The 23,002-nt window shown below is 42.9% G+C and overlaps 1 protein-coding gene across 4 annotated transcripts in view; it reads left to right on the forward strand.

The window, feature by feature from the left end:
- Positions 1-624: 624 nt before the first annotated feature.
- Positions 625-23,002, forward strand: part of grm8a (glutamate receptor, metabotropic 8a) — a 224,992-nt gene continuing 202,614 nt past the window's right edge. The window contains exons 1-3 of one of the 4 annotated variants that reach the window (XM_058625895.1): positions 638-701; positions 839-1,201; positions 6,648-7,436. In XM_058625895.1, coding sequence (XP_058481878.1) covers positions 6,897-7,436 — 540 coding nt within the window. In that variant the 5' untranslated portion in view covers positions 638-701; positions 839-1,201; positions 6,648-6,896. Of the gene's footprint in view, positions 1,202-6,647; positions 7,437-23,002 lie in introns of all 4 variants that reach the window. The other 3 variants (XM_058625894.1, XM_058625897.1, XM_058625896.1) reach the window with 3 other exon arrangements.

The following is a 23,002-nucleotide window of genomic DNA, read 5'->3' on the forward strand; positions in this document are numbered from 1 at the left end:
TTGCGCTCACTTCCCCCCCCCCCCCCACACACACTCTCTGACACATGAGGGACAACCCGGGTCTGTTTCGATTGCCTGCTTTTTCTCTCTCAGCCCGCACAGCTGATCAAACTGTTATTGCACAGCAGATGGGATGCGCTTCATTTATTTAATTCCACGCGCGCGCGCACACACACACACACACACACAAAGTCACGCTGATGTGGTTTTTACAAGGGGAATCAATGTGCGCACTAAAAATGGATTGAAGTTGAGACAATTAAGAGAGAGGCGCGCAACGCCTGTGCGGGCAAATTCTGAGGAGTTGTATTAACGTGTTGAAATCACACAAAAAACCCTCTATTGTGAAAACCGTATCGATCCACATCGATTCGTAATCAACTTGATTGAATGGGTGCAGCGCGCTGGCGCAATTAGGAAGTGATTTGGCGAGTGAGGCTGCGTTCATTCCTGGCACGTGTGCGCGCCACGATCTGGCACTGGCCCGTGGAGTGGAGTGGAGTGGAGTTGTCCCTTTTTCGGCAGCAGCGACACACGGAGGAGCTGCTACTGCTGCGTGAGGGAGAGAGAGAGAGAGAGAGAGAGAGAGAGAGAGAGAGAGAGAGAGAGAGAGAGGACGCGCGCGTCCGTGCGTGAGGAGCTCGAGCGCACTACGCAGAATGCGCAAAGAGCGCGGAGAGCGCAGTGAGTGAGAACGGCAGGTGGGTCCAATCAACGTTACTGCTCATGACCGATGGTGTGCGCGTGTGATGATGAATTCCTCTGCTCTCTCTCTCCCCCCTCTCCTCTCTCTCTCTCTCCCTCTCTCTCTCCCCATTGTCTCCTTAAACAAGTGCAGGGTTTGGAGATATTTCCACCAGTAAAATCAGCCGCGCTCGTCACGACGGAGCACTTTCCAAACATCGCCTCCACGTCTCTCTTCTCCGCGCACGTCCCCGGGTTGCGGATGGTCTAATATTCCTGGGAGGGGGGGGAAACAATCTCACTCCTGGAGGACAGAGATTTTTTTTGTGGAGGTAGGGGGGGAGAGAAAGGAGAAGAAGAAGAAGAAGGAGGAAAATAAAAACTGCTGAGCTCCGCAAGGAAGTTGCCCGAGGCGGACTGAAGACTCCGGCTGGAGACGGAGCTTCTTTTTCTCACCTTTCTTCACACACACACACACACACACACACACACAGCCGGATGGATTTGATCTCGTGAGGTAAATCTCATCTTCTTTCAATCCCTTTATTATTATTAATCTAAAGAATAATCCACCCTGACCCTTATAGCTGTTGCTTGTGGCGCCCTCACATTCCTCTGGTGATGGATTTTTTTGGAGCACGGTGTCACTTTGCCTCATCTCTTGTGGGGATTCAAACGATGATTTTTTTTAACTCTCTTTGTTTTGTTTTGTATTTTTAACTTGGATCCTGTGTGATGTGAGGAAACAAGGTCCTTAATTTGCCTCCCCACTTCCCCCCTTCCCCCCTCGCCCCCCACACCCCCATCCCACTCCTCAAAGACATCACTGGTGTTTCTGTGCTTCCACTGTGGATGGCACTGTCTTAATTAGGGTGCAACCAGGATGCCACCAGTGCTGTGGCTGCTCGGAGAAGAAGCCTCTAAAGCTGCATAATGAGCATATATATATGTGTATATATATATATATATATATATATATATATATTGATATATACACCCCAGGACTTTGATCTCATAGATAGTCCTATATGTGGGCTGCCTCTTTTTTCCCCTTCTCCTCAAGACGCATGTTGGTGAGCCACATTTGTGTCATCTGTCACTGTGATGTTGCCAGGTGGGATTTTTACGACGCTGTGTTCATGAATGGAAACGATGAGAAAAGGTTCTTTTGCGTTTGTGACACGAGTGAAAGTCGCGTGGCTCCAAAAGACAGAAAATCCATTTTAGTTTCAGTGCTGTTTTCAAGTTCCAGTGGAGATGAGTGTCAGTAATGATGGCATCTGCATTGCATGTGTGTATCACTCTCTCTGTGTGTGTGTGTGTATATCTTTGCGAGGACCCTTTTAGACTAAAGCGGGGGTCATCACATTCTGTCACACCCTTTTTAAAAGAGCTGTGCATGTGTTAAGACTTGGTGTAAGGGTTATTCTTTTAGTTGTGATGGTTAAGGTAAGGGAGTAGCAGGGACTGCACTGAGGGAAGTTCATCTCAAGTGTGTATTTGGACCGTGATTTTGCTAAAATCATAGATGAGAAAAAGAGAGAGACTCTTAAAGGGGGGGAATGCAATCGTTGACAGGGTGGGGGGGGGGGGACTCGGAGGAACTCCTCCTTTTTAAAGAGGGAAGAGGAGGGTGGGGGAACGGGCCTATCACTTTCTGAAAAGAGCAGCACACTCCCTGTAGACTACAGAGAGAGAGCGAGGGAGGAGATGACGACAGAGCAGGGGGGGGACGTAGGAGGCCAGGTGTAAGCGCAGGGGAGGAGGTAAAACCGGGGAGTAATAATTAGGAGAAGCCGTGGGTGTGAATTAAAAAGACTGACGATGAGGTGGCTGCGGCCACCTGGGTCCAGCCTTCCTCCTCCTCTTCATCATCTCCTCCAACAGTCACTGCAGTATAAAGAGCCACCTTCTTCTTCTTCTTCTTCTTCTTCTTCAGAGACGTCTGCCGACTTCCCGTCATGCTGCCACATGGGAGCACCAGTTTTTTTTAACCTTTTGATAAACACAAAGAATGAGAACGCCCCCCCGGGAGCAGGTGTATGATCGTGCAGGCGACGAGGACGCCTGCGTTTTCATTTCCCCTGGAAAAAAAGTGATAATTCCCGATCAGCGCAGATAAATGAGATGTTGAACCTTTAAAAACCCCGGGGGCCTCACTCCAGTCACGACGCGTTCACACGTCTCTTATTCCGCCCTCTTGAGGTGTTTGCGTTCATAGCAACATCTCGAGAACAGCCCTTTAATTGTCTTTTAAATTGTAAAAAAAACAACGCGCACCCATGTGATTTAAGATCTCCATTAGGTCGGCTTAAATCAGCGCGGGAGATCCAATTTCTGCTAAATATCACGAGCCGGGAAGACGAGATAAGTGGCAAACCCTGGGGGACATGACGATCCTGAACCTGACTCTGGGAGTCAAGTTGGACCCAATTAGTCTTGTCGGATAATAAGAAGCAGATATTAATCCAATAACTGCATGTAGTCAGGCTTAATAACAGGAACCCCAAGCCTCATTTGAACCCCCTTCTGTGCGTGAGCCAAATGGAGCCTGACTCCGAGGGGGGAAAAAGTGTTGAATAAACAATATTGCAGCCTGTAAGCAGATGAATCAGGGCTTCCTAACCTATATAAAGCAGGGGTTTTAATCATAGCGGTGGCTCTGGTTGTGAATGAGTGGTTTTGACCTAATTCCATTTCAAGTGGAGAAAAAACTGATGAATTAATTGGGACAGAATCGAATTATAAATGGATTCGGCAGGAGATAGAGACAGAGCGAGAGGGGGGCTCATGCTGTGATGAGATCTGAGCTTGAAACCTGTTAGTGGCCCTTGTGGGTGAAATTAGATAAGTTAAAAAGTTTTTGATGTCGTGATTTGCTTTTTACGGAGAGCCAGCTTTTCTTTTGCCTTCTTTAAAAATAAAATATAACAGTAATGAGTTTAGTGCTTTGAATAAGTGTCTTACATGTGATGGAATTGTTGCAGCTAAGGATTATGGTTATGATCACATGCGGCGAGATAACAGCAGTGCTGGATTAACCAATTAAGTGAGCCTCTGGGGGGGGGTAATAAGCCGGCGGCCTCTGTTTGCAAACTCTTCCTCCAAGACAGATCAGGTAATAATGCAGGTATCATTTTAGTGTCATTTTAAGTGATGCAAAAACAAATTCACCTCACTCTGACCCGTGCGTTTGCACATAAACAGAGGGAGAGAAGAAGCACGCACAGAAATCAGGCCTCTTGGTATCCTAAATCCAATTTGACCAATAACATAACCGCCCTTTCCAATGTCTAACCCTTTCACTAACCTCGCACGTGACAGTGGATACCCGCTTAAAGGAATACTTGAGAAAAATCTTCATTCTTTTCTTTGTGACGTGCCCAGCAGTGACACTTCCTGTTAGCGTAACTGTTAGCAAAGATGGCTGACACTGTTTACATTCTGGGAATGAGGTCCAGTCCCTCTATGAGTGCGGAATTAGCCTTTCAGTTTCAAGCCTCGGACCAACTGTCACTGGTGAGCATGTAAGAAAAAATGTTTTTAATGAAGATTAATTAATCAACTCCAGGGAAACTGAGGTTGGGTAGCAGAATTTTTCAAAAATTCTACCCCTATTCTAGTAATAAAAGCTAAATGCTAGCTCGTAGCTTGATACGAGCTAGCATTTAGCAAGTAGTTAAATTAGCCTCACAGTACATCAAAAAATGCTTATTGTGAGGCTTTTGAAGCCATTCCACACTTATACAAACATACTTCTTACATTTCTACTCTTAAACCCTCTTAAATGTCACAAACTGGATGTTTAATGAGTGGGTTGTTATAGCAACTTGAATTATAGCCAAGACTCACTGACGTGTAGGTTACATGCCTTAATGGGTCAATTTTCAGTAGATTTTCAGACTTTTCATGTGCCTTGTGTTTTTTTTTTTGTAAGGGATAATACACTATAAGAGGAAATGTTATAATGCACTAAGAAATTATTTGTTAAGGGAAAATACATGGTGGAAAGAGTAACTAATTAGCCAAATTGAGGCACCTTACCACAGTACGTCAGAGAATGGTCTGAACAGCATAATGAAATAAACGTCGACCAAAAACCCCTGAATAACACTTAATGGCGCTGAGCTTTATGCGATATTTGGCGTAATTCTCCCCATTCAAATTCACCTTCGATGAGCAGCCATTACGTGATTACTGCGAGCTGAATGCTAAAAGGTACAGGCGCCATACTGACAAAAGTAGTCACGCTGTGTTTTGTAAGAAGCAAATTTGAGGGAAAATGTTAACGCCGCATACAACAATGAGCCCACCTCTGAAAAGTCTCTGTGCATAAATAAATAAATAAATATACACAGGGATCAGGGGAGACAAATGAGGAAAAAACAAAATCCCCCCCGGGACCCGGCTAATGAAAACACATTAGCACTTGTATCATATACGAACTATGAGGTTTGTCACAACTGATTTTCCAACCTGGCTCAAACCCTTCATGGCCGTGGCTGCTTAATGTGCACGTTAAGCAGCAGTGAGCAGAGCAGAGCGTGCCATTCTTACTGTACCACCAGAGATAGAGAGGCTCAGTCTCCCTGCAGTGCGTGTAATCGCATATTTAAGGGGCAATATGCATTGAAAATTGAAATACTGGCTTCCCTGGTGCGGCCAACAATTTATATTTTCATTTGTAGACTGCAAAAATAGTTTGTTTTGGTTTGATTTATTGGTTTGTTGCCAGTGTGTGCTACCGACTCAATAATGCACATTGTAGCACACACTGGGGTAGCCAGCAGAGTTACTCGAACACAGTGAGCCGCAGCTATGAGTCACAAATGCTGTGTGTTAACAGAACTAAAAAAAAAAAAGCAGCAGAACCCCTCTCAAAAATGTCTCGAACAGAGGGGAAGCAAAACAAGGGTGTGCAGAGGAGAGGAGTTAAAATTACACTGGCTACTTATTTGGCTGAACCATGCATGGCTTTAATTTGAAAGGGCTGACACAGGAAGTGTGGTCACGCTGCAAAGTCACTTCAGTGTTTACTACAAGGTTTATCAAATAGTATGTCGGGTAAAAAGGTCCAAAATTTGGGAACATTTTGAGAGAGTTAAGTATTTCGAATGCATTATAATCTGACTGTGTAATGTTGGCTGTTAATTCATTAATTAAGGGTTTATTTTAAGGTTGTATTTACATCTGTAGTGTTAAAAATGTTAATTATAACATCCTTTCTCAGACTCTTTTGTTGCCTCACAATATAGATGTGGAAAATCAGTCAACGAATGGCCTCAAATGACGACCAATGAAAAGTTACGCTTGGTCCCCCGTTTTATTAATGCTAATGCAAAGAAACCACATTTAACATTCTATCTCCCTGTTGGGATTCCAGGTGTGTGCTGGATGAAGTGTACTCACTTGGCTGCAGCAGCAACAGCAGGTGTTTAAATGATGCAACACACTTTCTCCGAGGCTTTGCTCGCTCTCTGACTTTTCTTTGCTCTTTCTGTTTCCTCCTCACGCTGCCTGTTTCCCTTTCCCGTCTCACCTCCTGCTCCCCTGTCTACGTCCTACCTTTCTCCCTCCCTCCCTCCTGCTCTTCCACATCTCCGCTGCAGCAGGTCGTCTGCACCTTTTTGTGTGAGAATATCCCGAGGAGCTCGCCCGTGCTCCCGGGCTGTCGTCTAAACAGCTGTTCCGACTCGTCAATAGGCCAAGAGACGTGTCGAGGCGTTTACAAAACTGACAGACTTTGAGTTTTCAATTATGAAATGACTTAAGTGCGAGTTTTCTGACAGGGTCTCCCGGGAAGACTACGCACATGTGAGTGCATGCAGACGAATGAACACGCGTGTTATGCTTTAGCATGCTTGGCTGCACGTCTGCTGCGCCCACGATTAGTTTTACATGTTTGTCAGGTGGACCGTACATCCTTGCATACCCATCACATCGTCTCTGTCTTTCTTCAACAGGCTCTGCCGAGGATGTGACTTGTGGATTACAGGTTCTACGCTCCAACCAGGTTTCTCCATCATCGGTTTCTAGTTCTGCCCAAAAGAAAATCTCTGGAATATGATTCACTCTTGGGGCTCGGCCAGCTCCACGCCCGGGGTCCTTTACCCCTCCATTTGGTCTTGAATAGGAACTCTCTAGCATCTTGGAATTCTTACATCTAAAAACCCTCCTCAAGATCACCTTTGTAATTCTTGTTTTTTGTGATCATGGAGCCTCAGTGTAACCCAGCTTCCCCCCGACAGTCTAGCTCGGTCATCTTCGTGCTTGTGGCTGCATTCTCCACTTGCCTCCAACTGGCCTCCCCTCAGCGGATCCCCACAGACCCGCAGGCGGCACCCGAGTACGCCCACTCCATCCGTCTCGACGGGGACATCATCCTTGGAGGATTATTCCCCGTCCACTCCCGCGGCGACCGCGGCACGCCCTGCGGGGAGCTGAAAAAGGAGAAGGGCATCCACCGTTTGGAGGCCATGATGTTCGCTATCGACCTGATCAACAAGGATCCCGAGCTGCTGCCCAACATCACGCTGGGGGCCCGGATCTTGGATACCTGCTCCAGGGACACGTACGCTCTGGAGCAGTCCCTGACTTTTGTGCAAGCCTTGATCGAGAGGGACGGCTCGGATGTTCGCTGCGCTAATGGGGACCCTCCCATCTTCACCAAGCCGGATAAAATCGTTGGCGTGATTGGAGCCGCGGCCAGCTCGGTGTCCATCATGGTGGCGAACATCCTGCGACTCTTCAAGGTAAGATTTGACTTTGAGTTAGATTTTTGTGTCAAGCAACACTTTTAAAGAAGCAAAAAAACACAAAATACACCTTTCTTTGCAAACGCAAAAAAGCAAGCGAAATTCCAATCATTGCACACAAAAAGTGTATTTTCAAGCAAATAAATTAGAATAATTTTGAATGATTAAAAGGCTATTTTATTTGCAATTTGTGTATTTTGAGTTTGTGATTCATTTTTGTTTGCTCAATTCATAAAGTGTTGTTTGCTTCTTGAAAAGTTTGTTCATATTGACTTCTCTTCTCTTCTTTATTTATGTTTTTTGGAACGTGTGCATTTGTCTTAAGAAGCGTAACATGAAATTTAATCTCCGCTTTCAAATGAGTGTGTGTGTGTTTGAGGGAGGAGATGTGTCAATGGATGCTTGTATGAAAGGCCTGCGTGTGTGTGTGTGTGTGTGTGTGTGTGCGCGCACATGCTGTGCCGGTTAGATCATCCCTGGCTTGTGGTTGAGCCAAACAAAAATGGCTGCCAAACACGGCTATCAATTACTGCTGAAATCTGTCAACAGCCACTTCATTTGTTGCAACACAGGTGTGTGTTTTGTGTGTGTTTGTGTCGCCTGACAGAAGCGTGTGTATTCTTGTACGCATTTGGGCCCTATCTGAGCATCCTCATGATCACTTGTGTGTGTGTGTGTGTGTGTGCAGTCTTTCATTTCCCACACGAGTGATGGAGAGCATGCCTCTGTAGGTGTGTTTGTGTGTGTACATGTGTTGACGTCGTCATCATTCACTGAACTCTGCTGATAGATGGCTGTGTGATGATGAAATACAAGTGCCACGTGATCTGTCGTGCGTTAGTCGCCGCTCTCTGAGATCGTGTGTGTGTGTTAAACACACTCGTTAACACCCGGTTTTCGCTATGAAAGGGGGATTTGCATAGAAACAATGACAATAATCGCAACTGCACATGATGTATATGCCCGGGATCTGTCTTATTAACATCACTTGAACCGAGTTCCTCTGCCTCGCTTTCATTTCCCTAATACGATTGTGTATTTTGTGTGTGTGTGTGTGTGTGTGTTTGAGTCCATGTCTAATGTCATTGTGGGAGTGAATACGACGCGTGTCCACAGATGTATGACAATATGGTTGGCTAAATGTGCCGGGGATTTGTCCGTGCGTGGGAGTCTTAAAGTATTGAGGAAAGAGATTTGGTGTTCAACCCGAGCCCCGTGGCTGTGGTGCGATACGACAACAAGGCTGGTATCTTTCCTCTGTGTGGTTTAATGTGAATAAAGCAGCATGCATGCATCGAGGGCTGAAAATAGGATGTGGGGAAGAGATACACATGCACACGTGCCACACACACACACACACACACACACACACAAAAACACATGCCTTTTTAAATCTGACAGTGTCAATCACAGCGAGTCACCCACTCGACTCAACGAGAGGCTCTGGAAGCAAATACAGCAGTGGGAGTGTGTGTGTGTTAATCTCACAGCAGACAATGAAGATACAAACAACAGATTGTGTGAAAAATTCCATGAAAAAAAAACCAGGCGCTTTATTATTTTTTCTCAGCCACAGAAGGAGTCGCGTGCCGACAGTCACAGCGGAGAGAAATGGTGTCGAACAAAAGTTGTCCGTGTTTCTTTTGTGTGTGTTTTTTTTTTTTGAAGATTATCTTTCAACCGTTTGTGCTTTGCGGAAATGATACAGAGTAGTGAGAGAAGAGGTGACACCAAATATAATGAGATGAAACTTGTTAATCCTGATGGGAAAACGAGGCTGCTGCATTCAGACGGAGGTCCATTAGAATCTTTCGCATTTATAGTGACGACAGGGTAAATATCGGTCAATTTAAACACATGACAGCAGTTCAAGCTGTACAGCAGGGGTGTCAAACGTACAGCCTGCGGGCCAAAACCGGCCCACCAGTGGAGCCAATCCGGTTCTAATCTAATCATAATGTGAACTGCAAACCGTTTCGCTCGTGACTCTTCCAAGGACAACACTCTCTGACCAATGAGTAGGCCGGCAGTCTGTTGACGTCACATTTTTAGTATCGGCTCAGTTCAGTACTTAAAAAAAGCACCAGGTTCCAGGTACTATCCCTAATGGAAAAGCAAAATAAACCCGAGTAGAGTCGAGCACTGCCGTTTACGCGATGTCAACTGTGTTTCTCAGTGAAGTGATGGTAAAATCTGGACTGGACATAAGAAAGTGTTTGGGTTTGATGTCAAGACAGACTGAGGCAATAACAGCACTGTGCTAGTAAAGTAAAGGAGGCGGCAAGCAGGTTGACAAAGTGGCTTCTACTGCTCCAAAAAATACACTGAAAACACGCCGCCAGTCACCGTGTTGTGATAGCATCGCTTGACAGAGCCTGTTTTCCGATGAAGGACGCGGCACAAAACAAGGACCGCGCGGAGGCAGAATAATAACCTCATCCGCAGCGAACATCGCTTAAAGTTACACACCGCAGCTTTAAGTAATCACCCTTCCAGCTGTTCGAGGGTGTGAGTGAGAAAGCAGCTGTTTTCTTCAGTGTGATGAATTCTCAGTGACGCACGCTCCAGAGTGCATCTATATGCCGCCGCTGTGGATCTGTGTGAAGAGGACAAGATAACTGCATCTCCACAAAATTGAGGGTTTGACATGGAGGCCAAAGCGTTTTTCTACATCACTTACCTTTGCCTCTTCTTTTTTTTTTTTCCCCTCCCTCCCTCATCACTTCTCCTGCATGTCGCCTAGATATTTTTATTTCCCTCTGTAACAGCTCTTCCTGCTTCATGCCTGGATATTGATTATGTTTGTGCATGGTTGGTAATTACAGTGGCATTATGGATCGCTGAACCCTTGAGACGTTAGGTCACCTCTAAAGCTGAAAACCTTGAGGCAAACCCAGAGTATCACAACAGTGTTTGCAGTGCAGAGACTTGATTGAACGTATTGTACGAAAACACCGAAACTATGGCTCGACATTATCTGTTACGGAGACAATGACAAATGGTGGTTCTTTCTAAAAGGGACGAGGTGATAGCGGCCTGCGCGTCAATGCTATCACTAATGGATTCTCTCTGTCTTTGTCTGCTCTGTTACCAGGAAGTCCTCACAGTTCTACAATAAATTGAAAGGCGCCTTTCACTCGCCGACACCCACACGCTGCGCGTCGGAAGCAGAAAATGAAATTCAATTCATAAATTGATAAGTGGTGGCTGTCCCCTGGTGAGAGCAAATGGAATGACTTTGCCCCGGGGGAATTTAGGGAACACTGGCTCTCACACACATGTTTAGATTCAGACACACACACACACTGGCGTCTCTGTACTTCATTTGATCAGTGTCAGTTCCTCTTGATTCTGCTTGGGGTCTTTAAACACATGCAAATACACACGCTATCTTGTTTACTTTGATGAGACAATGTATGATCTGTGTCCCTGTTGGTGGTTTGTGTGACTGTGCCAGGGGTAGAAGCACAAAACTTTCCCACACTCTTTCCTGCGTCCAGCTGTGCTGTGTGTTTTGCATTTTGAGAGTGCTACAGCTCAACTGCTGTTTCTTTAACGTCTCAATAAAGTATGCATGACATTGGGGTTGTAAAACGATTAATTGCTTCTGATAAGACATTGTTCAGCCTATTGATATTGGCAGACTGTTGAGACGCGGCTCGCTGCTCCCCAGACTGGCTCGTAGCACACCTACAGTACCTCAAGTGATGGAACGATGGCTGTATTTGTTTATCTAAAGGCTGCTTTTGCTGAAAAAAATGTGCGACTATGACGTGATTTTTCTCCTGATTATAACGTACAAAAACAAACTCCAGCACATTAGAGCGGGTGAGAGTAAGAAAGAGTAAAATGATGAGATTACAGGGTGCGTTCAACGTATGCAATTCACTAAGGGTGCATTCACAGCAGCCCTTCTTAGTTGAACCCTAGTTCGTTTGCCATTTTTTAAATATTTTATAATGACTATCCACATTCTATTGGCCTTTAAAAATACACATCAGTCAACCTCCAATTTTGCAGATGCACATGTTTGTCTGCCCCCTATGTGCAAGTAAGTATTAGGAGGAAAATGGAGGCGTAGCATCCAAATTGCTTCCATAATTCAGCTTTTGCCTGTCTGTGAGAATGAGAACTGCTGGGGGCTTTGCTGATATATCCGTCTGCCCTGTGCATCACCACCACTGTGATTGCTTTCCCCGCTCGCTCCCCCTTTTGTTTGAGGTGGGTTCCTGCGTCGTACCTCAAGTGACAGGAGAGTCCGCACTCCCTGGCGTCACGGAGAATGAATCCACAACGCTACACTTATTGTACGTGCACAGCGTGTCTCCGAACACAGCTGGAGCACACATGGCCACGCAGATGAATTCACACACTTGCCGCAAATTAGGGAGAGCAAATCTTTGCTCAAGCCCTTGGGAAGTACAGCGGGAAAGATCTCCAGTTTCCTTCTTCAGGCTGCAGCAACCTGTGAGTTCAAATACTTTGTTTTAGAAGCTTCACAAGGCTGACAACAGTTGCGTTAAAATGCAATTAATAGGAAACTGTGGGATGATTTCAGACACAATTCCTCACGGATCTGCAATTAATTCTCAAGGTCAGTCGGAGTGCGGTCCACTGCCTCGGCCGTTTGATGGTATAATGACAGGAAAGACGGCAGAGAGCGGGAGCAGCTGTTCACGGAGACTTTACAAAAAACACGGAAGAAGAAAGAGGCAACAACAGAGAAAGTGATTTAATGAGATGCAGGTGAGACAAAAAAAAGAGTAAAGGACAAAGACACGAAGGGAAGATGACAGAGGGATACAAAACTATAAAAAGAATATTAAAAAACAGACGAGATCGGGGGCATCCTCTAAAGTGTAATGATGTGGTGTTGATATCTTTCAGTGTGGGATTATGCATTAAGAGGGTGATGATAATGAAGGCAAAGTGCACACTGAACAGCAAGCTGGAAAACTCATTAGGACATGAGTGAGTCTCAATTTTTTTCTTTTTTTTGCCAACTTGTGCATGTGAGAGTTCCTCGTTTGTGTGTGAGTGAGTGAATGCATGTGTGTGTGTGTGTGTGCGTGCACACTGCTTCTCCCCAAATCATCAACAACGAGGAAAAATAGAGCCGCAGACAGACGGGACGCGGTCGCCCAACCTCGACTAACGAAGGCGGACTTAATGAGCAAATGGTTAATGGAGGGAGACTTAATCGTCCTGCTGAATTTATTCATTACTTTCATTTGTTAAGTGCTGCCTCGCGATACAATTCAGTTACAAGAGCCGTGCATTCCTGTCGTGTAAGCGTCTTAATGGCTAAGTAGTGCAAATTATTTCTTTTGGCAATGAAAACGATAAAAGTGTGAACTTGTGCGAAGGAAGGAATGTGCGTGAAAATATCCGTCTTAGGGGGGAAGGAACACTTCCTTATGTCTAAGAGGTTTTGCTGTTCAACAAGTTAAAAGTGTGGGGAGTGGCCCCCTTGTGGACCCAGAGGATACTGCAGGTGAACTGAACTTATGCCCCACCAGCAGGAGGAGTATTCAACCCGGCTCACCAAACTAAAAAAAACGTATACCTGGGTCCGCGATATCTGACCCGCACTTTGGATGTATACCAGGGCCATAAGAGGTCATTCAATGTAAATCAAAACTATTTTTGGTGATGAAGTTTTAAATAACTGTATTTCTGAGTGATCTAAACAGTTAAGTTGCAAATCTTTAAATGTGGAAAGACGATTTATTTGAATTTATGGATAATTAATTTTGCTTTGTGTCGTAGTTCCAATCTTGGGCTAATCTTAGAACAGGATCTGATTGGCTAGAGCAGGGGTGTCAAACTCATGTTTGATCTCATGTGGGCCGGACGACATTTAATAAAGTCTCTTTTTACAAAACAAATTATGAACAAGGGTTTGACACCCCCTCGGCTCGAGCCTGTGCAGGAATTTTATTTTAATTTTTTTGTATCATGCAATTCGATTGGCTAGTGCTTGAAGCCGAAGGTTTAAAACAAACATAAAATCAACTTCTTTGGCTCCATTTGACTCGCGCTCCATTCAAAGTAGAGCGATAAGTGCGTCAGGTCACGCCTCCGCCGTGCACACGACAGCGCTGCATTATTTACAGATATTTCATGGCGGTACGGGACGTGACTTAAGCTCTCGCCGGGCAGCAGAAGATTTTCAGAATTCAAATTAGGCCGTGGCATTTTGGAGTTCGGCTGCGGTTGCCTAGAGACCTGACACAAGAAAATCCTCCCTTTAATGGTGGGAGAAGTGAGAACCGTATAGCCCTATACTGTTCACAACAGCTGACTCTTGGTTCTTTGTGTTAAGTAATGTTCAATTCAAAAAAACTATTAAAAAGTGGCAAAAATGTGATTTAAAAACTAAAAAAAGCCATTTTTCAGTCCGCTCCAAATCCCCACAGTTGGTCATGAAGGGAGAAAACATATGTATGTTGACCTACATGGTTATTGATGAAATAGGGAGGCAATTTAAAGTTTAATCAAGATCCCTGATGAACTCATTAGAAATGTGTTAAATGGAACTGCTGACTGTGTTCATGTGTAGATTTATTTGTGTGCACTTGGCCACGAATGTGTGCGTGTGTGATTGGGTGAAAGGCTTTCCTGAAGGGCATTAATTGAGTGCGTATGTGCGTGTGAGACAGAGAGTAAAAGCCCCGCGAGTATTACCTGCACGTGTGTGCGTGTGGAGAGAGATCAGTGTTCAGAGAAGTGCATTAAAATGGAATGAGATTCCATCTTTTTCCTTTCATCAGCTTCTGTGGCCGAACAGGAGCTGAGATGTGGTGGATAAGTGGGATAAGTGAGGCGGCTGCGCGACGCAGGGTCGACAGTTTTCACACCACAACTGGACGCTATGTATGCGGACTATTTTGACGCGGAAGGGCGCCACGCACATGCTATACTTTACAGACCTTTGTTATAGTCCTGGGCATTTGGACACACACGCTAACAAAGTCCAAGGTGTGGTTGAACTTTTGTATTTAAGTTAAGTGACACACTGTAGGATTTCAACCTTCAAATTATGTCCGCGATTTCCATGATAATGGGTCTAAATATCAAGTGATATTTAGATATTTACCCCGCATATTGCCAACATTAGAATTTTGAAAGTCTAGCAGTGGAGCTCTGAAATGCTGACCTCAGGGTGTTCATTTGAATTCAATGGTCAGTATGTGGTCACCCAGTAGTGGCAAAGATGCAAAATAAAATGTAAAACTAAAGACAACACGCAAAATATTCATAATTCCTAATACACAGCAGAGTTGTGGAGAATGGGAAGGAACCACTGAGTGTCTGTGTGCTTTGAATCCCGTCGCCTGTACTGGCACTCGTTAAATTCACCTGTGCTTTTGCTGCTCGCTCATCCGTGCTGTCATCCATTCCCACTTCCACACACACACACACACACACACATATACGCATGTTTTCTGGGGTGAAAGGATGTGCCCTGGTGGGATGGGACGTGGCCAATAGTAAGGACGGCGCCAACAATCGTGGCTACTCGTGTCCTGCCAGGAAAGCCTTTGCCAGAGCGCCGGGGTGCACAGAAGCACAGACTCATTAACAGGAACAGACACGGTGTTAGCGCTGCCGGTCACGCCCCTGTTTGACAAGACACCGTGTCCAAAAACAAGCACAACTGCTGATAATTATTGACTGAAATAATAACGAAAAAGTTCCAACAGTTTCTGAAAGCTGAGAAGTTGCCAACGTGTGGTTATTACAGTATCAGAGTGGAGAGAGTTGGAAAAACACATGTACATAGTTTGCATTTTTCATTTTTTGGCCTATTTTTGCACATAGAGAGGTAAAGACTTGAGAACTATTATTGTAAAATATGGTTTATTTTTTTTTTTTTTTAAATAAAACTTTTGATTATTTTAAATAGTAAATACACTCTTTTAACATGCGGCAAATTGTAAATAACTGCCAGATATTAAGAGTTATCCTGGGAAAATGGACAAAATCACTTATATTATGTACTTTACTATTTACCGTTTTTACTTTGTGAATTCTTTCTGTGAAAAGTGCTATATTAATAAACTTTTCTAGACAGACATTCGGACGCTTAGGTGTTAAAGGGTTCTGTGTTTGCCTCTTTTATGTTGTGTAATCTATGAAGAATGGATAAAAAAAAAAACGGTGCAGCAGTCAGCGCTCGTCCTATGACAAAAAAAGAAACATGGGTCAAACACTCGGCCCAAAACTCGGAGTGTCAGTCCAAACGTGAATTTCCGTTGTTACTTTGGTTACAACAGAAACCCCCCACCCCCCGATGAAGTGTTTTCGACATGCATGATTTCACCTCTCGCTCTGGAGGACAGCAGATCCGCGGCGGAATGACGCCACAGTAATGGATTCTCTCATTTGAAATAAATGAACTCGACAAGGGGTTGAAAATGAAAGTGAGCGAGGAGCCAGTCGCACAGGAGAGGAGTGAGGAGTGAGGAGTGAGGAGTGAGGAGTATTATTCCAAAACTGGACATTTGCTGCATAAAACCTTGAGACAGGACTGAGTGATAAAATGTTTTTTTTTAATGAGCAACAAAAACAAGCGCATGTGTATCAAATGTGGGCGGAACAATTTTGAATAAATATCGAATTGTGATTCTTTTGACATATGGAAAAACATATTTAACCCTTTAACACCCAACCTTCCTTTTTTGTGCTTAATTTAACCATTAAAAGGGTCCAGAAAATGTCCTGTGAGTAAGTGCTTTTATCCATTTTTCCAGAGTTACTGCCAATATCTGGCAGTTATTATACAATTTACTGCATGTTAAAATATTGTGTTAACAATTTAAAATGAAGAAAAACAAAAAGTTACATTGAGAAAAGTTGTACACAAACCGATTTTGCGTGTTCATTTAGAATTTTGAACTGTAAAAACTTTTAATAAATATCATGCCTCCTGCAATTTTCAAATTGCCAATTGAGATTTCTATAAAATTCTGATTCATTCATTCAGCCCTAGTAGGAAATGTACAAGTGTGTATGATTTGATAAAGAAATTGAAGTTTATATCATGTTTTTTTTTAAATTTCTTATATAAAGTTATATTTTGTATTTTTACGCTCAGATGAGGTGTTAGTGACTTCCTGTATGTTGAAAGCTGTTTCCCTTTTTGGAGACTGAGCATGCAGGTGGACATCACAGGTGCTTCCTGTTTTCTGTCCAATGGTGTGGAGTCTGAGCTCAGCGCTCTGATTGGCCAACCTTGGTCGTTCTGACCAATCACATTTGACCACCTTTGGATTTGAATGAGACAGAAGCAAGGCCCTGTAAGTTCAGGTGTTTGTTTGGCTGTGCACAGACAGTGATTTGGTGCCAACTAGGTGCTAACTTTACAGCCTTATTTGAAATGTAATGATTGAGGGAAAGGTGTTTGGTTTATTAACAAACAGAGGCCAAACAAAACCTGGATATTAACCTGTTACAACTCAGTGAAAGAAACCAGAGTGGACACCAACGTCAAAGAAAGTGAGTGAATTATCATGTTATTTATATCAGTGACTAATTGTTCTGTATTTACTGGCATTTCTTTTGTTTCATTGGTCTGTCGGCTGCTCGTGAGGATTGAGATAGATGACAAGGTTACACACGAGTTCTCAGCAATTGCATTTTTAGTCACCAAATATGTTAGATAAGTGTATTTAAGTCCTTTCTTTTGTATCATAACAAACAGAATATCTCTGTTTTGGGGGCTGCTAGTTGGACAATTTTAACATCTTTTATTGTTTGGTCGACTACATCATAAATCAGGTGTATTAAAACAGAAAAAGCAATCAAGCCTGTAGTAAAGTAAGAAGATGAAATTGTGTGCAGCTCTGCTTGTGAACCTCTTCCATGATTTAACTGCCTTCAGTCTTGGTCCAGTTTTAATAATTAAACAACCTCATGTTGCTATTTTGAAGGTTTAAAAAGTAGATAAAAAAGATGTATGCATTTCACTGGTACAGCAGGAAGTTCTGTTTACATTCGTGTTCCCCGTTGTTTTTTTAGCTTTATTTTGAGCATGACAGTCTGGGCCATTAGCTTAGTCGGCGTCTCCAAACACACTCGTGACGGTGTCCCTTCTGACTTAAAGGAATACTTCACTGTTTTGTATTTAGCTTTGTATTACTAGAATAGTGGTGGGAGTATTTTTTAAAAAATGTTTCCCCTGAGTTGAGAAGTATCTTCCTTCTTTTCTTTGTTACGTGCCCACCAGTGACACTTGTTCCTGTTAGCTTAACTGTTAGCAAAGATGGCGGACGCTGTTTACATTGTGGGAATGAGGTCCCGTCCTGTTTAAAAAGTGCGGAATTAGCGTTGCGGTTTCAATCCTCGGACCAAGGCTCAGACCAAGTGTCACTGGTGGACAAAAAAAAAGAATAAGGATATTTCTCGACTCAGGGGAAACTGAGGTTGGGAAGCACAATTTTCAAAAATACTACCCCTATTCTAGTAACACAAAGCTAAATGCAAATCAGTGAAGTATTCCTTTAAAGAGTGTGCGTCACACACTTGTTCTGAGACAGAGTGAGACAGAGAGCGAGTGTTACAGCTGACAGGACTATGTGGGTCATTGTTCAGTCGACTCAACACACACACACACACTGAATTGAGCTATGGCGGTGTGAAATTTGGTGGCATCCTGGAAATGTCTCAAGTAGGTATTTGAAATTGGGGAAAAAAGAGAAAACTGGGATGAAGTGTTGATGTGTAGCCTCCGGTTGAACTGCATCGACTCGCTGTTGTGTCTGCTTTTGTTGGTTGTTGCAGCTTTTGTCTCCGACTGAAAACAACAGGGAAGTTGAACTCGAAGCCCAAAACAAAACACTCAGACGTTCAAGTATTTGCTCGCAGGCAATTTACAAGTGCACGGCAAATTGAGCGTTTGGTAAATGACACTCGGTGCCGTCCTAATCTCAGATTAGAGGTGAAAAGTAGTTGAATTTGATATGTTTTTAAGGAGAGAAGTGTGCTCTTGAATCGAGGCCAAACTCATTACACAGAACTCTCGGCGTGTTTTTGTGTGGTTTTTCGGTTTGGTGCCGTGCCCAAATGCATCGTGGCTGTCTTCTGTCTCAAACCCTGAAATCATCCAAATGTTTGGATGTTGTGCTGTCGGAAAAATTCCAACGTTTTATGAAAGCTGAGAAGTTGCACGTCAACAACCAACGTGTGCTTATTACGGTGATTTCACTCGTGCTGCTGCAGGAAGCCGGCGAATCAGTGTCTTTGTCACCAGAGAGGGGAGAGTTATAGTGACGGAGGTCTCAGCTATGTTTTTTATTGTAAATATGTTTTCTACTGTTCAAATTTGAAATTGAACACACACAATCTGGTGTTTGTGTACAACTACAGTGTTTTGTTTTGTTATTAAATAAAACTATATGTTTTTCTTGATTTTAAATGGTTAATACACTATTTAAAATTGTAAATAACTGCCAGATATTGAAAGGTATTCTGGAAAAATGGGCAAAAGCGCTTACTCACAGGACATTTTGTTGCCCTTTTTATGGTTAAAATAAGCAAACACGGCATTTTGAAATACCTAATACCTCATCCCTAAATGATCCAATCTTAAAATTGGATCATCAACTCAATAAAACAAATTGATGTTATAGACCCTAACTTTCTTCTATGACTCATTGAAACAATGGCATTTCTCATGCTGCTCATTATACCCAATTGAAATATGTTATTACACTGTGTTGTGATGGAAAAATTGTAAATAAAAGTTGCTTAATTGTGAAGCTAGTGGGGCATAAATCTCAGAAATGAATGCTGACTTTGAAGCTTAACCCCGTGAATCTGACAAAAGAGAAAAGCATTTTTAATAACATGTCGGCATAAGAATCATAGATGAAGAGAAAATATGGGCGCGAGGGAGAAACTCACTTAAAGTGCCTTAAAGAAAATAACGGGCTGTTTTTCAGGCTTAATATGTGTGTTTTATTTGAAAAGAATTTCCCTGCGTCCGTCTCCTGTTTATTATTCCCGCCTCACCTCTTAATCTCTTCTCACTCTCCTGTAGAGTCATGTCATTTTTATTTTTTTGGGCTCCACTTTCCTGTCTCCCCCCCGACGGCATTCGAGAGGCACAGTAAAAAAAGTGACAGACAAGACAGTGGCAGGGCAGTAAAGGTGATAGATAAGGAGAGCCGAGGCAGTAAAATGGTAATCGTCATAGGAAAAGGGAGTGGAAAAAGATTGTCGGATCAGAGAAAACATGTGGGAAGTGTTTGGCGTTTTCCACATATATGCTCCCTCAATCTGTCTTTCCTCGGCTGCCGTCTCTCACTGCGCTAATATTATTTATGAGACCGAAAAAAGGGACGAGAAGACACAGAAAGAACATTAGCAGAGAGCCACCTGTCTTCTCGCAGGAAAACAATATCTGTGAAAGGGGGGGACGTTGACAGGATGCGTGCATATGTGCACTTTAAAATAGATTCCCCCCTCCTCCTTTGGAGATTTATATAGAACATGACGTGTTTGCGATCCGTCTCCATTGTGTTTTAATGCGTTTGTGTATTCAAATGTGAGAAATCAATGTAATGGAGTTATCGACTGATGGGGAGTGAAATTGGAGCTTATTTATGACGTTTATAACGGGAGGTTGGATTGTCAGCTATTTTGATAATGGATTCATCGTTTAGGAGCTTTTTTTTATGATTAAAACAAGATTCCTGATTGTTTCTGCTTCTTAAATGTGAATATTTTCTTCATTTCTTTGCTCCACATAACAAAGAAATCATTAAAAATTGAATCATTTTGGTTTGTGGACCAAACCAGACATTCGAGAACATCATCATTTTCTGAGTTTAAACGATTCCTCAATTAATCACGAAAATAATCGACAGATTAATCCGTTATGAAAATAATTGTTAGATGCAGCACGAGTTGTATGACTATGGTCTGCTTGGATGAGAAATCTTCTTCTGTGGGTTGTATGTGTGTTGTCACCACCTTCTGGACTGGAGTGTGGATCAATAGATAAGATAATTTAAAGAAAGAGGTGTAAAGGGTACTGAAATACTCTACTCAAGTAAAAGTACCACTATTTTGATCAAATTTTACTTCAGTACAAGTAAAAGTATTGGTCTAAGTTTGAGGTTAGTCACTTTTTTAACAAGGTTCTTGCTTGTGTCGTGCAAAAAGGACAAGGGAACACAAATCTCTCGTTGATTGTTTTTAATTAAAGGCAAACCTTTGCAAATTGAAGTGCTGACAGGGAGTAAAATTGGAGCTTATTTATGACATGTTCTCTCTTTATTATGGGCTGTTTTTTTCCTGGAGGATGGATTGCTGAGAGTTGGGAATTAGTTTGTGTGATTATGTGTTTGATAGAGGAAGGTGAGGTCAAGAAGGAGAATAACAGAAAACAGTGTCCTGGGATTCTCTTCCTTCTCTATACCTCGCTCTCCTCCCTCCTCTTTAACAATTCAATAATAATGTTGTCAAAGTCAAATGTGGTTTTCAAAATCCCTTTATTGACTCCTTTAAAGGCAAATCCAGACACCAATACAGGACAGACCCCTGCAAAAAGATAGGAAATGTAGGAATATAGGACTATATTGGGCAGAAAGCAAAGCATGAAACACATAATTCTACTGTTTAGCGCTAATTTGTCATAAATCTGTCAGTGGTAATGAGATAATTAATAATTGAGGTAATGTTTGGGCAAAATTGTTCAATTTTTAAGTCGACTTTAGACGACTTTACGTGCTTATCTCTTGCGTTAACTTCGAAATAAGTCACGATTCTCTGTTCATGTTTGCGTCGGCGTTTCAGTGAAGACGGCATCTTTGGGCTGTTTTGATTCGGTTTTTAGGGCGAGAATCCACGTTTCACATTATTCTTTTTTGCCGGTTAACTTAAACCCTGGTCACGGGTCATTTTAAGGAATTATAATTCCTTGTCTCCCACATTAGATTTGGAGATTAGGCAATGTCGACGTCTGTGTAAAAGGTGTGAGAGTGGATGGTTGTTTGTCTCTGTGTGGCTCTGTGATGGACTGGCGACTTGTCATGTGTGTAATTTCATGTCTCATTAGAAATAACTATGATGTCCAACAAGTGTGATTGCCACAAAAATTTGAATTTCTGTAGAAAAAAAAGGAAAAAGAAGGGGCCGGAAAAAGCACTTAATTTGTCTTTTAGATGTGATTTTTATTTCTGCAAGTTCGTAGATGAAATCATTGCCTGGTGGCTAAATGAGTTATTCATTTCACTTGAGTGACACAGACCTCTTGGCACTTCCATGAAAATGAAGGCCTTAAGCAGCGTTTGATTTAAACACCCAGAGGACAGACGGGAGAGATGGAGAGAGAGAGAGAGAGAGAGAGGAACAGTGAGGCCAAGAGTCTTGCACAACTTGTTTACGACCTCCGAACAAAGGGAATGAACTCAGTGATGTAGTTGTGTTTTGCAAAAATGTCGATGTGGTGTTTTTAAAAATAAGTTCTGTAGGTGGCGTTATGAAAGGCTATGTGCTAGATAAAGAGTTTCAGGGTTGCACATAAGAGTTGCAGTTTGACTAAAGGCGGTCGTCCATGTCTGGGTCAGAAATATACGCCTTTAAAATGCCTACATTTATTTCTTTGGTGATGTTTTTACCAATAAATACTTGCAGTTATTTGCACTAACACTGTTGCAGTTCTTCAGTGTTCTGTCTTTTGTTTTTTGGGAGGGTCTTTATATCAACGTTGCCTGATCCCAAACCATTATTCTTTTGCTTTTGTCTCTCTTGACATCTGTGTCTAAGAATATATAAGCAGCCATCTGATAGTAATCAAACACGATGACAATAGCCAATCAGAGGCAGGGTCGTGTCTCTCCCATTTCCCATTGATTCGCCTGAGAAAACTTCCTGCTGCCAAACCCATGGTCCAGTGTGGGTCATGAATAAATATTAAAAATAGTGGTCGTAAAAAAGTTAGCATTGTTCTGTGAGCTGCAGTTCACATGGTAGTTAAAGCCTTTCCTTTTTCCTGTTGGTCAACCCTGTAACAATGACCTGGAGAGAAGACTCAAACTTGAATTAGTGTGTCCACTCTGTAGCATTCAGAGGATTTATTGACAGAAATTGTATTTAAACTGTATAACCCATATTAGGGCTGTCACTTTTTATTCAAATTTCCAGATTGAGTTTAGAATATACAGCCTAAAAGGACATCAGACCTTTGAAAGCAGTGCTCTCAAACGTGCGGTACAATCAATTTCATGGCCCTTTCAAACCATATCAAGTTATAAATAAACCTGCCTGTCCTCCTCATTCACCTGTCCTCATCACTCACCTGTCCTCGTCATTCACCTGTCCTCATCATTCACCTGTCCTCCTCATTCACCTGTCCCCATCATTCACCTGTCCTCTTCATTCACCTGTCCTCCTCATTCACCTGTCCCCATCATTCACCTGTCCCCATCATTCACCTGTCCTCCTCATTCACCTGTCCTCCTCATTCACCTGTCCTCTTTATTCACCTGTCCTTATCATTCACCTGTCCTCTTCATTCGCCTGTCCTCCTCATTCACCTGTCCTCATCAATCACC

The sequence above is a fragment of the Solea solea genome, chromosome 3, assembly GCF_958295425.1.
Source record: "Solea solea chromosome 3, fSolSol10.1, whole genome shotgun sequence".
Classification (NCBI taxonomy): domain Eukaryota; kingdom Metazoa; phylum Chordata; class Actinopteri; order Pleuronectiformes; family Soleidae; genus Solea; species Solea solea.